Source organism: Pecten maximus, chromosome 9 (assembly GCF_902652985.1).
Source record: "Pecten maximus chromosome 9, xPecMax1.1, whole genome shotgun sequence".
NCBI classification, from domain to species: domain Eukaryota; kingdom Metazoa; phylum Mollusca; class Bivalvia; order Pectinida; family Pectinidae; genus Pecten; species Pecten maximus.
Genome location: NC_047023.1, coordinates 9,575,052 through 9,594,476, shown reverse-complemented (window position 1 = coordinate 9,594,476; position 19,425 = coordinate 9,575,052). Strand labels below are relative to the sequence as shown.

Below are 19,425 nucleotides of genomic sequence, written 5' to 3'. Positions count from 1 at the left end.
GTAGTTATATACAACTGTGTATGTCCGTGTATAAGTTTAATAAGAACACTGTGTTACTGTGTGTATAAGTTAAATAAACTGTTTCGTGTGATAGTAAATAAACTGTGTACTGTGCTGTAAGTTATATAGCTTGTATCTCTGTGGATAGTTACCTGTGTCTGTCCGTGTTAAGTTTATCGTAAAAGCTGTGTAATGTCCGTGTGGATAGTTAAATTAAAACGTGTGTACTAGTCTGAGAGTTTAATAAAACAATGTTCGTGTATAGTGAAGACCTGTGTACTAGCTTGGATAAGTTTAATAAACCTGTGACTGCTGTGATAAGTTTAATAACCGTGGACTGTCATGTATAGTTTGTGTGTCTAGCTTGAGATGTGTTTCGTTGGCGCGAGGTCCTTGTGTGGTGTGCATGGCTCGAGGTGTTTCGTGATGGTGTGGTACATGGTGTTTGATGAGGTGTAGCGTGAGGTGTTTCGTGTGGACTAGTTTGAGATGTTTCGTGTGGACTAGCTTGAGATGTTTCGTGTGGACTAGCTTGAGATGTTTCGTGTGGACTAGCTTGAGATGTTTCGTGTGGACTAGCTTGAGATGTTTCGTGTGGACTAGCTTGAGGTGTTTCGTGTGGACTAGCTTGAGATGTTTCGTGTGGACTAGCTTGAGGTGTTTCGTGTGGACTAGCTTGAGATGTTTCGTGTGGACTAGCTTGAGATGTTTCGTGTGGACTAGCTTGAGGTGTTTCGTGTGGACTAGCTTGAGATGTTTCGTGTGGACTAGCTTGAGGTGTTTCGTGTGGACTAGCTTGAGGTGTTGCGTGTGGTCTAGTTTGAGGTGTTTCGTGTGGACTAGCTTGAGGTGTTTTATGTGGACTAGCTTGAGGTGTTTCGTTTGGTCTAGAGCCATAGGATTCATTTCGTCTGACATGAGGAGATTTATATTATCTGTAATATGTGTACCTTATTTTATCAGTTTATATTTTTTTCTTTAATATGTAAACGGATGCCATATTTACAACTAAAGATATCCATCACTAAGTAATTCAAATATCAAAGCTACTCAACCTTTTCCAATTTCGCTGTTAATTACTATTTTTTTAATTCCTCTTAATAATCACTAGATTAAAATTGACACAGTGACTATATATATGTACTTTTATACTTACTAACTACTTTTATTTCTCAAACGTCAGCGATTTGCAAAAAAAAACAGTGCTGATTTAATTGTCATTGAAATAACCTTCATGTCTCACCATCCGCTTGTTTAGTTTAAAAGTTCTTTCATATTCGAGATTTGAATCAAGAATACAGGCCGATAAAACTTGATAACTTTCGTCATATGTTGATCCTGTGTTTCCAGAAATTGATAAATTTATAAAAGAGTTGAACTGAAGGTGAAAATCATCAAGTACTCCTGTAGAATTATGTAGGAATGTGTACCAGCATGTGACACCAATTGACGAAAGTTCTGAAACTAAAATTGCGATAAGACATCAGCATTATTAGCATGTGATATATTTAAAGTATATGCCTTTTTAAATGATGTTAAAACTGATGGACAAATCAATTTCATCACCTTAACGGAGTTCGAAAATTGTATTCATTATTTCTGCAAACGCTTGATTATTGAAGCGATCAATCAACTGCATGTTTCTACACGTGTCCCCTCTAATCACCTTTACCATGGCAATTGGCAGAAGCTTTAAAATGCTATATCCCTGATCAAATATAGTTTTCTCCATGCAAAAGGCTACTGTAGACAAACCCATTGATTAAAGCATACTGCTGCACAATCCAGGTTTGGGTTACTTGCACTATAGGTAGATACATGTACCTATATTGATGAATTTGATTTAAGTTGTTATTAAAAAGAAGGGCAAAAAAACTTCCATGTTCCCTTTCATAGCCTTTATAATTCTAATGAAGTGAAAATGCTTTGTTGTACATGACATAGCCTCCTACAGCCTCCCACAGCCTCCAACAGTCTCCAACAGCATCCTACAGCCTCCCACAGCCTCCAACAGTCTCAAACAGCATCCTACAGCCTCCCACATTCTCATACAGCCCCCACAACCTCCAATAGCCTCCTACAGCCTTCCACAGCCTCCTATAGCCTCTCACAGCATCCTACAGCCTCACACAGCCTCCCAATGATGTCAATGTACCATTGGAAGACAAAACGATTATTTCATGCAACGAGAATAATAAAGAAAATTAATTCAATTTTATCACTAGATGTAAGTATTATAAAGACATTCGTATGAATTTGATTAACGTTACTACTGCAATAATGCTAGTAAGTTTTAAATTATTCCGTTACACAAGTTTGAAATTCGGAAAAAAATAGGAAAGTATTTAACAATAACAAAATCTAATGTAAAAAATGATTTGTTATCACATCCTCATTAGAATGTTTTATATGGATTTTTCGTCTACTTTTACTAGTTATTGTATCAAATGTAAGGAGGTAAGTTTTTGTATCGAAGGTGTTAGAATAGGAGCTTTATAATTACTTTGTATTGTGCTAATTTTAAAAATTGTGTGGATTACTATTATTTTGTAAGTTGACGGTAACGAGAAATATTTTCTAGCGTGCATGATGGAACAAGTAAGAGTGGATGTCTTTAGCCTTAAATGTGATTATGTTATCATCCAATAAGTTGTTAAACTTTCGGAATGAAATTGAATTTAATCTGTTGGTACGGAGTAGTATAGCTAAACACACAGCGACCTGCTGGCTTTGCCCCACTGCACATAATGCATGTATGCATGTATTGACAAGTATTTTCCATACACTTACCTTGGTAGTTAAAACATTTACTACTGAGTGAAGTAGTAACTGGTTAGTACATCTTGGTGAACCAGACTCCGAAAGCTGTCACGGCTCAGAATCTTTAACAGCCCGATGCCAGAACCGAATAACTTTATAGGGAACAACCAACCAACTGAAAAAATAGACTTTTGAAACATCCCCTGTGTATCGAAAGTTGAGCCAGGGATAAAATGTCCGGCAGCCACTGATTGGCCAGTATGTTATGAAGTAACAAAATAGATATGTAGCCTGATAGGTAACTATCCATAAGAAATGTTGATATCAATTTTGTAAATCCGATTGATTTTTTTTCTCAAAAGTTCAGGTAATAATAATTAATAGGTAAACATTTCAGATTTCTGGAATTTTTACTGCGAAATTCACTGATTTTCAAAATGGCTAACCTGGAAAAAATTGAGCTGAAGGACCTAACTTTTTTTTTTTTTATTACGTGTTATATGAGACCCTAAACTTTTGTTATAAACCATAATTGCCATATTGAATTGAAGAATTTTAATGATATACTCCAAAACGTTAACACTAAAGTCTATGAAAAACAATTGGTTGGTTGGTTCCTATATACAGTACTATGTCTTCCAACCAACGCCCTCAAAATGGTCAGTTGCAAATCTGACACAACTTATGTCTTTAAAAACGAAAGAAGAAAAAATTGAAAAAAAATCGTGGTGGCTCCAAGTTATTTACAAAAGTAGAATATAAGGAAACCCTAGCCATGTCTTCTTTTGTGACAGTTCTCGTTTTGGTTTAGTTTGATTTAATTTGCAAGGTCCCTATCAACTAAACTCAGCATTTTGACGAACGGTCAACTCTAATTCTGGATGACGTAATGGTCACCAATACCACATGTAATGATCCCTGTTTACATATAAAATGTAGTTTATATTTATCACAAGTGCTTAAATGCTTGTACATACACATATAAACAAGTCCTTATACTTCTGCTAGATGTACTTTCCAAACATATGGAATATATCCAATTGTGCAAAACTGTTAAGATATAGACTTATTGCCTTAAATTTGTCATGGATGGATGATCTAACAATTTGGATACTTAGTAATTTTAGGGCAAGCTATGAGTTCATAATTTGAAGTATTTAGGCCACTAGAATACAATTAACAAAATAATCCTTTGATTAAATGTCACTTTTCAGGAAACAGCACTAATTCTTCTAATAATCAGTTCCGCCATTGGCCATAGTTTATATCAAAAAAATTACTCCATCCTTCATCCTTCTTAACTTTGTGAGATATTTTGAGTCCAAAAACATTTTTTTAAACTGAAAAGTCTCCATATAATATACCTCTACCTATATATAGAACTTATCATTTGTGCAATGAATGTTTATTTGGCTTGCCATACCTTTACAAATCATGATTATCGAAGAGATACCATTTATGTTCACAAAACATTGATGCAATTTGAAACATAACTAGAATAAACAGAGCGTTAAATGGAAACAGCACCGGGGCAGAAACCTACAATGAAATGGAGGCGACAGAGTGATATGATACATGTTTAATTATTGACGCGTGTTATTGTGAGGCATTTGATAGCTTTAAACAATTCTGAGACTACATAATGTCAATTGGCGTGCTGTTGGCTGATGTAATAAATCGTCACCGTCCTCCGTCACACTAAACATTGACTATGAATATTTGATCACAATGGTTTTACTCTCTTCATCTCCACAGACTTCAATAGAAGAAATCCTATGTTAATTGTCAGGTATAATTACCATCATGTTGTGCCAGTACCGTTATGGTAGCCAGGTAACAGCTAATTGTGATCATGTTATGATAGCAATGGGTATACTTTTTATTTCTAATTACAGGTGCAAATTTAATTTCATGTCCCTATTGCACTTTAAAAATTGTTAATTGAATGAGGGATTTATTTGTACTAGGTCGTATGGATGAACAGGTTATGAATTTGTCATGTAAAACACTCGTGTAGGGAGCAGTGTATGTAGTGCGTTTGCTATACTCAAATGAATCTAATAATATTATTACAGTTTAGTATCATCAATAACGTTATTTCAGTTTAATATTACTGACGACACTTTTATTATTGATAGCATTATTGCAATTTGGCATTACCTATAACGTTACTACAGTTTAGTATTACTAAAAATATATTGACAATTTAGTATTACTTTTAACATTATTATAAGTTAGTATTACATACAGTTTAGTATTACTTAAAACATTATTACAGTTTAGTATTACATATAACGTTATTACATTTTAATATTACTTATAACATTGTTATAGTTAAGTATTACATATAACATTATTACAGTTTACTATTACATAAAACATCATTATAGTTAAGTATTACATATAACATTATTACAGTTTAGTATCATCTATAACATTATTACAGTTTAGTATTACATATAAAATTATTATAGTTTAGTATAACATATAACATTATTACAGTTTAGTATAACATATAACATTGTTACAGTTTTAGTATTACTATTACAGTTTAGTATTACTTATAATATATAACAGTTTAGTATCATCTATAACATTATTACAGTTAATTATTACATATAACATTATTACAGTTTAGTATACATATAACATTATTACAGTTTAGAATTACATATAACATTATTACAGTTTAGTATTACATATAATATTATTACAGTTTAGTATTACATATAAGACTTATAGTTTAGTATTAACTATAACATTATTACAGTTTAGTATTACATATAACATTATTAAAATTTATTATTACATATAACATTTTTATAGTTTAGTATTACTCATAACATTATTACAGTTTAGTATCTCATATAACATTATTATAGTTAAGTATTACATATAACATTATTACAAATTAGTATAACCTATAACATTATTGCAGTTTAGTTTTACATATAACATCATTATAGTTAAGTATTACATATAACATTATTACAGTTTAGTATCATCTAAAACATTATTACAGTTTAGTATTACATATAAAATTATTATAGTTTAGTATAACATATAACATTATTATAATTAAGCATTACCTATAACATAATTACAAATTAGTATAACCTATAACATTATTGCAGTTTAGTTTTACATATAACATCATTATAGTTAAGTATTACATATAACATTATTACAGTTTAGTATCATCTATAACATTATTACAGTTTAGTATTACATATAAAATTATTATAGTTTAGTATAACATATAACATTATTATAATTTAGCATTACCTATAACATTATTACAGTTTAGTATCATCTATAACATTGTTACAGTTTAGTATTACATATAACATCATTACAGTTAAGTATAACTCATAATATTATTATAGTTTAGTATAACTCATAATATTAATATTGTTTAGTGTAACATATAACATTATTATAGTTTAGCATTACCTATAACATTAGGACAGTTTAGTATAACTTATAACATTATTACAGTTTAGTATTACTCATAATATTATTACAGTTTAGTATTACATATAACATTATTACAATTTAGTATTACATATAACATTATTACAATTTAGTATTACTCATAATATTATTACAGTTTAGTATAACATATAGCATTATTACAGTTTAGCATTACTTATAACATTATTACAGTTTAGTATTACATATAACATTATTACAGTTTAGTATTACATATAACATTATTACAATTTAGTATTACATATAACATTATTACAATTTAGTATTACTCATAATATTATTACAGTTTAGTATTACATATAACATTATTATAGTTTAGTATTAACTATAACATTATTACAGTTTAGTATTACATATAACATCATTATAGTTTAGTATTACCTAAAACATTATTACAGTTTAGTATTACATATAACATGATTACAGTTTAGTATTAACTATAACATTATTACAGTTTAGTATTACATATAACGTTATTACATTTTAATATTACTTATAACATTGTTATAGTTAAGTATTACATATAACATTGTTACAGTTTAGTATAATCTATAACATTATTACAGTTTAGTATTACTCATGACATTATTACAGTTAAGTATTACATATAGCATTATTACGGTTTAGTATTACTTATAACATTACTTCAGTTTAGTATTACATATAACATTATTACAGTTTAGTATTACTTATAACATTATTACAGTTTAGTATTACATATAACATTATTACAGTTTAGTATCACTCATAACATTATTACAGTTTAGTATCTCATATAACATTATTATAGTTAAGTATTACATATAACATTATAACAAGTTAGTATAACCTATAACATTATTACAGTTTACTATTACATAAAACATCATTATAGTTAAGTATTACATATAACATTATTACAGTTTAGTATCATCTATAACATTATTACAGTTTAGTATTACATATAAAATTATTATAGTTTAGTATAACATATAACATTATTACAGTTTAGTATAACATATAACATTGTTACAGTTTAGTATTACATATAACATCATTACAGTTTAATATAACTCATAATATTATTATAGTTAAGTATAACTCATAATATTATTATAGTTTAGTATAACATATAACATTATTAAAATTTAGCATTACCTATAACATTAGGACAGTTTAGTATAACTATAACATTATTACAGTTTAGTATTACTCATAATATTATTATAGTTTAGTATTACATATAACATTATTATAGTTTAGTATTACTTATAACATTATTACAGTTTAGTATAACTCATAATATTATTACAGTTTAGTATTACATATGACATTATTACAGTATAGTATTACTTATAATATTATTACAGTTTAGTATTACATATAAGACTTATAGTTTAGTATTAACTATAACATTATTACAGTTTAGTATTACATATAACATTATTACAGTTTAGTATTACATATAACATTATTACAGTTTAGTATTACATATAAGACTTATAGTTTAGTATTAACTATAACATTATTACAGTTTAGTATTACTTATAATATTATAACAGTTTAGTATCATCTATAACATTATTACAGTTAATTATTACATATAACATTATTACAGTTTAGTATTACATATAACATTATTACAGTTTAGAATTACATATAACATTATTACAGTTTAGTATTACATATAATATTATTACAGTTTAGTATTACATATAAGACTTATAGTTTAGTATTAACTATAACATTATTACAGTTTAGTATTACATATAACATTATTATAGTTTAGTATTACATATAACATTATTATAGTTTAGTATTACATATAACATTAATACAGTTTAGTATTACTCATAACATTATTACAGTTTAGTATTACATATAACATTATTACAGTTTAGTATTACATATAACATTATTATAGTTTAGTATTACATATAACATTATTATAGTTTAGTATTACATATAACATTATTATAGTTTAGTTTTACTTATAACATTATTAGTTTTCGATTACATATAACATTATTATACTTTAGTATTACCTATAACATTATTACAGTTTAGTATTACTCATAACATTATCGCAGCTTAATATTACTTATAACATTAGTACAGTTTGGTATTACTCTAATGGAGCTGATCTCAGTTCGGTGATATCTTTTTAGGCATTACTACTCAGTTCCCTTTTACATGATTGGGTAGTTTCAGAATTGTAAGAAAGACAAAAGCAAATGGCATTTCAAATAGTCCAAATATTCATATAGTCATGAGTGAACTTGCTTGTAACAAGCATTTCCATTGGTTTAAACACATAAGGCTATCGTCAATAATATGAAATATGACATCGTCCTTGTAAAGTCACATTTGACTAGCTGATTCAGCAGCGTTACGTTAATTAAACTAAAAAGATTAACCTTTAAATATTTTTTATTTCAATAATGTTATAGAGGTTAATAAACAATATATAGAGTATATATATATGTATAGAATATATATAAAGAGTGCAGTCTCGTGATAAGCCGCTTTCCGGTTTACTTAAGAAATCTGTATGTGTGTCATACATGTAATATAAGAAAATTTTCAAGTTATTCCTTAGATAGACAAGGAATTAGTAAAATAATGGATACAAAATTACATTATACATCTGTTCCGTCCCTGTAGGACTCGTAAGTGATGCTAGGTGTGAATTCCAGGAAAATAAAAACTCGCTTCACATGTTTATATATATATAATGTGTGTACATTCACCAGGTGCTGTTATCAGTTCTTTATACCTTAATTATTGGCAATTAAAACAAATTTAAACGTATCATGTCTCTTTGATAGTTATACATTTTGAATTAAAATGATGGAATCTTAAGTTCAGTCACGTATAGCTTTGAAATAAATGACTAACGACTTGATATTAAATTATATCTTCCATATTTATCTAAGATACATTTCTGCAGATCTCGAAAAAAATGTACACTTGGCTATCTCAAGTATTGTAACTTATAGGCCTATGTCAATATTACATTATTATTTATCTGCAGTGTTTCACTACTATATTTCAATGAACATTATTTGTTGAGTGAGATACAAACAAGAATTATTCTCTGAGACGCTGCTTTTCCCCTATATTTTATTCAGAATTGTAAATAAGGGAGAGTTAGGCCAATTATATTTTGTAAATCAATTTCCTCTCGGCTAGCGTGAAATTGTAATAGTACTCCAAGCAAGTTCCCGGAAGGATGTCTCCCTTTAGGCTGTCCTTCGTCTTCCGACAATTGTCAGCCCCTTGTTATAGCGGAACGGTAATCGCCACTGATTTTACGGCAAGCATTCAGGACTGCCGGAGATTTTTACACTTCAACATATGGGATCAGCTTCAAACGCTATTCAAAACAACAATGTATTCCCCGCTTCCTCCATCATTCCGGTATAATTGAGTATAATTACAGACTTTCAATAATACCACAATTTTGGTATTTCCGAGATTTTCACTAAGAGGGTATGAGCTCAGATTAATCCTTGCAATTGAAAGTCCCTGTCATCATAGTCACCGCAAACCCAAATGATTGTTTGTCGGAGAATCATATTCCTCGTTATCACAGCAGGGTTGTCACCAGATTCAGATGATTGTTTGTCACCAGACCCAGATGTTTGCTTGTCATAATGATATAATAAAATCGGTATTTATCTAAATATCATATTCAAATAAATTTGTCACAATATCATATTCAATAAAGTGTTTGTCACGATAACATATTGAGATCTGTGTTTGTCCCGATAATATATTGAGAACTGTGTTCGTCACGATAATATATTGAGATCTGTGTTCGTCACGATAATATATTGAGATCTGTGTTTGTCACGATAACATATTGAGATCTGTGTTTGTCCCGATAATATATTGAGATCTGTGTTCGTCACGATAATATATTGAGATCTGTGTTTGTCACGATAACATATTGAGATCTGTTTCTCACGATAATATATTGAGATCTGTGTTTGTCACGATAATATATTGAGATCTGTGTTTGTCACGATAACATATTGAGATCTGTGTTTGTCACGATAGCATATTGAGATATGTTTCTCCCGATAATATATTGAGATCTGTGTTCGTCACGATAATATATTGAGATCTGTGTTTGTCACGATAACATATTGAGATCTGTGTTTGTCCCGATAATATATTGAGATCTGTGTTCGTCACGATAATATATTGAGATCTGTGTTTGTCACGATAACATATTGAGATCTGTTTCTCACGATAACATATTGAGATCTGTGTTTGTCACAATAACATATTGAGACCTGTGTTTGTCACGATAACATATTTAGATCTGTGTTTGTCACAATAACATATTGAGATCTGTGTTTGTCACAATAACATATTGAGACCTGTGTTTGTCACAACATACTGTAAATGCATATTTTAACTGAAATCCTAATTTAGCAACTTTCGCCCAGGAAGTATCCCGCTAAGTTCTCTTATCTGCTAACTCTAAGCATTTTGGGAGTTGGACGTGGTCAGTATAATTTCCATTATAAATCAGACTAAAGGTTAAATGGCTGCTGGATATGCCGAATAATGAGTATTAAACTACATCATGATATATTTTGACAGCGATGCTATGGACACCATTCAAATGTTTCATCATTCTAGGACTCGTCAGTGATGTTAGGGACGGTCACCATACAGCTGTTTTGTTCTTGCTTGACTCGTAAGTAATGTTAGAGGAGACACTTTACAGCTGTTTCATCATTCTAGGACTCGCCAATGATGCTAGGGACATCATACGGCTGTTTCATCATTCTAGGACACGTCAGTGATGCTAGGGACATCATACGACTTTTGTTATCATTCTAGAACTCGTTACTGATGTTAGGGACACCATACAGCTGTTTCGCCCTTGTATGACTCCTTAGTGATGTTAGGGACCTAAACTATGAAAATATGGAAGGGGCCTGAAAAAACAAAAATGGCCTAAACATATGTTTAAGTATAGGAACCTCCTCACCTTTTTTATATTGTACCCATCAAAAATGTTATGCTCAATATCTGTATTCCCTATTAGAATGGAAAGACTGCTTTTGGCTTAAAACAAAAGTAGATTTTGTTTTGTAATTCTTTTGTAAACTTATTCCTCCATTATTTTACACCATGAACGTGCTAAGGAAATATCAGCATACTTTTGACAAAAATTAGAAAGATGGCGATGAAAAATGATCTAACTACAAAACATTGTGAATCTTTCGGGTGCCCAGCTCGCGGATATATCTCAGTAGCTAATGTATTCTTGATAGCCTGCGACCCACGCCTCCCAGTACTGTGAACAATAATGCTATTCTAACGGCACACTAATTACCAATATCAGCTAATATTTAAGAGATGAACACATCTCACTCTTGGTCATTCAGGTGTGCAAGCAAACCATCCATCGGAGACATTTTCATTTGTTAGACAGCGCCACGGTATAATGCATCACAAAGGCTCCACACACGACAAATTCAACCACAACAGCGCTAAGTCAAAACGAGACTTATATCTTCCCCAAAATATGTACATACTTAAACACATTTTAAAGGGAAATAACGACCAGCAATAAATTATTCATATAAATCCGATGAATTATGAACAACACACGAAAACTTTCAGTCAACAATCACTTAAACATGATTGTTTAAGTAGCGTGAGGAACAGCCAGGACTTTGATAAAATAATGTTAAATGACACAGTGATATCATATATCGCCAGAGGCTAGAGGGGGCACGGAGACGAGAAAAAATTTGATTTCTCTTACTAAACATTATAAAACAGTATGTTCGCACGCGAAACCTTTCACTACTATAGTATCATCTACTCTATCTAGATTGTGTCAAAGAATAAAATTGAAGATACGGAAATCAGGCGTAATTACACCCCGTAACGAACAACCAAAGGAGCGATTTGGAAATCTCTTAATTGTCTTGTACTTTATTTAGATGACAATGCACACGTACTTATGTAGTTTTAGCATTGTTAAGTTAGAGAATTAAGACAATGGTGGCATTGTTCGTCATCAAAGGGCACATGTTTCAATAAAAACAAAAGAAACACATGAAAACGGCTTTATTTACAATTCACGGATAATATTTTGGTAATTGACAGTGTCAGAATACAAAGAGAGAATTTAGAATTATAAAACACTTGTAATGTACTTATAAGGCATTTTCAGACAACGATTTACATGTAGGTAGTATGTTTAAGATTTTTTTTTTTTTGTGTGTGATATTTTTTCAAAATCATATTTAATCAATGATGTCATTTGTGTTATAATACTGTCGAGCATTACAGTAAAAGAAAAATACCCACACTTTTAGTATATGGCTTGGAGACAACACAAAACCATTAGAGAAACTATCAGATTATAAAAGCGAAGATTTGTACTATAGTTGTTTTAGTGTATGAAAATGGATTAAAGTATATCGTAGCTCAATTTAATTTCAGCACTGTAATCAATTATTGTGATTTTATTTTTGTTTTGTTTTTGCTTTCGTTTGTTTGTTTGTTTGTTTGTTTGTTTTATTATTATTTGTTTTTTGTTGTTGTTTTTTTGTACTTTTTTGTTTTTGATTTGTTGTTTTTTTTGTTTTTTGTTTTGTTATTTTTTGTTTGTTTTTGTTTTTGCTATTTTGGTTATCACAGATGTACTATTCTGAGATGCCATGCACATACGACAGGATAGAACGACCAGAGGTCTATTGTCGTTGGTCAGACAAAACGTAATATCTTGCAATTCTCGTCTAATGATAGTTAATTCACATAGAAAATACACAGATTACGCCTGTCTTTTATGGATATAGCGAGTGACATTTCGAAGACTTCGACCCAAGTGGGGTTAGAACAAAATACCACAGAATAACCAATAGCAGGCCAGATGGAAAATCCTGCTTCAATTCACCCGTGTTCCGGAAAACAGAATTTTCCTTTCTTGATTAATTCAACTGTCATATGTCTAATCTGGCTGTCATTGCGCCTGAGCTACTTTTGTAAAGAAATTCTCTTTATTAAGAATAGACAAATTTAATACATTATGTTCCATCGACACATCGTTAAAAGCTTGACTGAATAGAAACAGGTTTTCCTACAAAGCCGGCTTTTGACCCACTTATACAGGTTTACCTGTGCAGCTATTCAGCGGAGAAAATCCTCTTACCATCAGAATATAACTGATGATAGCGAAAGATTCTGTGAAGGTTCGCGGTAACAATAACAACAGCAATTAAAACATATTGGTTATTTAAGAAAAGACGATTAAATCTGGGGGACCATCATCTTGATTGATATATCGGTACGAATGGACTCAAATAACAATCCTAGATTTAGATAGGGTTCAGTAGGTGTATTGTGTGTAGAGACAAGCATTGTCAGTCGAAATACGCATCCGTAGATTTAGCCCCTGAAATAACAATTTATCCACAAATCAAAGAAATTCTTAAATGTATTTTAATGATTTTTTCTTTAATAGCTCTCCGCGAAATTACTAATTGAACTTGCATGCTAAAATATTTTTTTTCAATCTGCTATTGTAGTATGGTTTTAACAGTTACATTAATGGTCTTAAGGAAAATTTAGCTTTTATGAAAAAACATTCATGAAATCAGTGATGTATTGCGAAGTCATGTGTTTATTACTTTTTTGTATCTTACATATGTATGTCGTAAGATATCAAATTGGAATTATGAAATTGACAATTAGATAAATTAAACTACCAAGGATCATCTTCCTCATTTCGAATTACCCTAATCGTCGTTACCATCTTTTAAGTCATACGTTATTGACTTTTTACATCAGTAAACAGTTAACAGTTGTATTGTTATTCTTTGGCAATGTTAGGATTATTCTTGTGTTTCAGTACTTTTTCGAGATTCTTTATGTAAATATATATGTAGTTCATATCAGATTGAATTACAATTTTTTGATGTCGGTATTATTTGTTTCTTTTTGTAAATATCATACTATTGTGTTTGTGTGTCGGAATTTGTTGTTTATTTTTTTTATTAATACCGAGTTATAATCTTACCTATATCTATTACTTTCTATTATATTTGTTGTTCATAATGATCACATTCGTGTTCTTGCTACTGCATCATTACTGTATTTATTTGCATGTTTGGTACTGTATTATTTATATCGATATATACACGTGTTAATTATTATATTTGTATGTGTGGTAATGTATTCATCATATACATGTATATACATACATGTATATACATACATGTATATACATGTGAGCTTGATATCATATTCGTATGTTTGGTACTATGTTATTTATATATATATATATATATATATATATTTATATCTTAGTTCATTTGATTTGCATTTCCTTTTAATTTTTGTGTATTATTTCATATTTGTATGTTTAGTGTTGGTTAGAACTGTATTATTTATATATATATATATATGTATCTGCATTTGATATTGTATGGCTAATACAGTTGTGTGTTTGTACCGTTAATGGTGATATAAATGTACGTTTAGTACTTTATAATTCATATATAAATATATGTACGTATTTAGTATGGTATGAGTAGTATGTTTGTACCATATATGGTAATATAAATATACGTATAGTATTGTATAATTATATATGAATATATGTACATATTTGGTATTGTATGACTAGTATGTTTGTACCATATATGGTAATATAAATGTACATATAGTACTCTATAATTCATATATGAATATATGTACATGTATGGTATTGTAGGGCTAATATTTATATATTTGTAACGTATATGATAATATATATCTATGTTAATACTATATAATCTATATACGTATTTGGTATTGTATGGTCAATGTATTTATATGTTATTACTGTATCACATTATCAAATTTGTATGTTAACACGTTACAATCCACATATATATTGTAAAACACGTCTTAACGTATATAACAGTATCACTAATATAGTTTTATCACGATTATCGCTCTTAATGAAATACTTGACAGATGCCCTTTACTCAAAAGAAAATATCTACGGTAACACTAGAGCGAAAAGCATGTGAAGAGTAAAACTGGAAGTCAACTGGAAGCAATAAACAAAATGAGACGATCTGTAATGAAACAATACAATAATAATCATACAAGGTTACTCATGATAAGACACAGATGTGTCAATATTGTGTTATAAATGCAATATATTCATGTTTACTTGTAAACAGACCTTTGCATGTTTCAATGGATTGGGAAAATGACACATAAGCTGTTTGAAACGTCCCAATCAAATTGACATCTAGGCACAGTAGAGCCAAAATAGATTAAAGTGTATCACACAGCAGGTTCTTCCCTGTGCTAGGATTCGTCAGTGATGCCAAGGATCTACAATGAAGATGATAGAAGTTGACCAAAAACCTCGAAATAGATTAAAAGAAATGTTAAAAATATGGAATGAGAGAGATGAAATACCAATGTTTCAATTAATTCCCTAATTATTGGATTTTAAAAGACCACTAAGCACATATGTATATTCTGTATCATATTTCTATTCACCGTAAATAAAATTTTATAAATTAATATATATATATATATATGTATTTATTTTATCTTAATCATACTCATGTTTTCAATCCTATGCATGGAGTCATCCAGACTCTGTCGGAGAATATTCCCGCTCTCTCTGCCGAAAACGGTAAATAGGGAAGATTGTTCATAAAGATAAATAATTCTAATTGGTTTAACAGGTGTGAAATATTTGGTTCGAGCGGCAAGTCAAAGGCGGATGAGGTGCACAGGTAAAAAACGAGCGCGTTACGCGTGTGTGACTTCCATTTATTTGCAGCAGCTAGCATTCGCGTGCCTCATGTTAGAAAGAGCATATTGGTAAGCGTGTCTTGGCAATGAATTACTTTGTAGAACTCTACCATTAAAAATCATAAAATATGCAAAACTTGTTTTCCCGCCAAAGATAGAAATACAGGAAAAATAGTCTTGAAAGAGAATAATTACTTTAAACCAAAAAAAAAGTAAAAAGTCCATATGAGTATGTGTCTTTGAAAAAAGACAAATTATTCATGAATTCTAGCAAATGGCATTCAGAATTAAACTAAAATGGTTTTTATGAGTATTTTTCGGTTCATTTATGGGTCGCGCCATTTTTGTTCCAAAACGGCTATGAGCATCTGTGATAGAAAAGAATATGGCGGGTTTCTACATTTAGATCCTATTCAGTTATATATATGTGTTTGTTCTTTACTGTGAGAAATTTGACTGCTACACAATGTTTTGTACATGAGAAATACCATTTTCTATGCAGAAGAGAATTAAATACAGAACTGTGAGTACTTGAGATTTTTCCGCTTTAATATTGTCATTGCGAAAGAGGCGACCATTTTTACTTTCAATACTAATTAATATATAATGGAAATCATACGCTAACCTGTTATCTAAGAAGGTGATCGTTTTGAAAATGTAGAGAAACATATGTTATTGAATAGCACTTCACATGAATACTGACTTGATGGCTTACAATAAAGGCACTGCCATATATCAATACAAAATCCGGCTTGATCTTTAACACACGGTCTTAGTTATATATTTGATCACATCTAAATTCATATACACACTGTTTAGAGGGAAAAAATGGAAAGGAATTACAATCATTTTGCCAGTTTTAAACCGTTTTCTGAATAAGACAAGACAATCACGTGATAAAGATATGCAAATAGGGGCATCATACATGTATATATATATTTACATAATATCTACATCTAGTATTCGTCCTATTGTATCTTGCTATAAATTAGTATTGATTTTATTTTTCGATAACAAATTCTGTTTTCACGTTTGCTATTTATAAAATTGACTTTATTTGCTTTATTACGTGTATCAGAGTATTATTTATGCAATAAGATATTAATTGATATACATATCATTGGTTTTGTGTTGCAATATTCAATATAAAATTAAACTTTAGTTTTTCACATTTCAATTGATATTTTTTAATCAGATCGATACTTACCGAAGTTACATGTAAATAGTATGGGTCTATTTTATCTTTCATCATGAACAATACTGATAACCAGAGAAGCGGTAGTAGGTGGAATAGATGTAGTAGATGTCACAACGACCTAGTTTTGTAATTCATTATACATTATACACTTCAAAACCATATTGAGACGAATGGTACGCGTTAAGTCAAATATTTCCGGAAATTATCTAGACATCGCGTAATAGATGTATTGATAACTCATGGTTATCCATGTGTTATGGGTCCACTGACATCCTTGAGCTTGGCAGGAATAAGGTGGTTGTGAACTACGGTCATATGTGTTTTCTTTTCATTATTGCAAATGAAATATCCTAGTTATGATAAATGCTGTATCATGCATCGATTTGCTTAGTAGAAGAGAATTATAATACATTACAATGATAACCGCCGTCAGGACTTTAGGGAAGATGAAAATTGATTATATTATATATAGTACCAAGCATTGTAATGACGCAGAGAGATTACTTAAAGCGACTATAATTGTACATTGCATACTCATCTCATAAAACGGCGATTCCTTCATATAAGTAGTGGAATGGGTTAAAGATATAGCAATGCTTGGACCTATTCCGTATAACATGTTCTATAAATATTTGTTTACAAGTTTTAAACCACTGAATTCTACACAGGGCAAGCCGAATGGAGTCATTTGGGTGGCAGTTTGCATAGCGTTCTGCTTACAGTTATAATTTAATTATGTATTCTAATAGGACCTACAAATATTAATGTTATTGTTCTGATTTTGGTATATACAATTTTCGTATTACGCCTGATAATATTTCCCAATGAGATTTTTACAGTTATAGTCGCTTTAATCTGACGATGATGCAATGCGAGGTCTTAAGATGAAGTCTATTATGTGATCATTAGTATTAAAACTCAGCAAACTGCCATCTAGAGAAAAAGACAATTTTAAAAACCGTGACAAAAGCTGACAATATAACAGACATTTATTGACATGTGTATCAGATAGTAAAAACAGCACATATCTACCCAGTGATTTTTCTCAAATGAAACAGCAATTCGACAAAATATGTTTACACGTATATTTCCAATACAGTTACTCATACAATGAGTATGCAATACCGTATTAGACCAAATAAGCGCACTGTGCGCTTACAAAAATAAACAAAAAACAAAAAACAAAAACAAACAAAAAATCACACATAAGTGAATAGTTCCGTGTGAAATTAGGGTGGAAAAATAAAATAATATATATATATATATATGGCGAAAACAATATAGAGTCTTGGTTAAAATAAGACACGATTATATTGGCCGATTATGGAGGTATCTTACTTTATATATTCAAATTAGCGCACCCATTTTTTCCCCCGAGGAAAGGCGCGCTTATTCAGTTGAATACGGTATATGTTATTATGTTTAGGCATTATCAGTTTGGATTTACAATTTCTACACACAATATAGCTTTAGTTTGTATGTACCTGAAATAAATCAGGTATGTAACGCATTAGGAAATCACAATTTCATAATCAACATCTTCTTAAATATTTTCTTAGGGAAGAAATATACTCCGAAAATATCATTTAGACGTGTTTGAATCGTGTTTGAATTCGTTTTTATTTTATCTTAACGTAATAACGTGTTTTAATAAAATTAACTGTAAAAAGTACGTTAGAAATGACCGTTATAATAGGATATTTTACGTAGAATTTTGTAGGTAATTTGATTACAATGGAGTTTCTTGTATCATTTGAGAAATGTTTACATTAACTGACTTACAAACACTGCATTTCAGGAGAAATCTTTATCGAATGAAATGGTTATTTACAAATAACGTATGTAAATTGTTTCGAATTAAGATTGAAATCTATGTATGTAACCGTGTCTGTCGAGCTATTACACAGTTGAATTGTGTTGAAAGTGTACACGAAGTCGTTTTGATTTTCACTCCTGTCAACAGACAAATTGAATTACAATAGGGATCACAATGCAACATAGAAATGATAGAGCGGTACAGTGTAGCTACTGCTGTCAGTCTTGTGTGGTCGCGCATGACTGGTTCACAGTAGCAATTTGTCGCGGAGAATAGACCAATGAGATGCATCGTTGTATCTTGGATCAATAATAACACGCCTCCCGTGTCGCATCTCCCTTTGCTTCCTCCAACAATCATACTATTTTTCATTGCTCGTTGAATA

General features: G+C 30.3%; 1 protein-coding gene across 1 annotated transcript; it reads right to left on the bottom strand.

The window, feature by feature from the left end:
* Positions 1–340: 340 nt before the first annotated feature.
* On the bottom strand, positions 341–2,044 carry LOC117334894 (circumsporozoite protein-like). Its single transcript, XM_033894736.1, has 2 exons — positions 1,953–2,044; positions 341–911 (listed from the first exon to the last, which is right to left on the bottom strand). Exons 1-2 carry the CDS (start codon positions 2,042–2,044, stop codon positions 341–343), a joined length of 663 nt encoding a protein of 220 aa, XP_033750627.1.
* Positions 2,045–19,425: the final 17,381 nt, after the last annotated feature.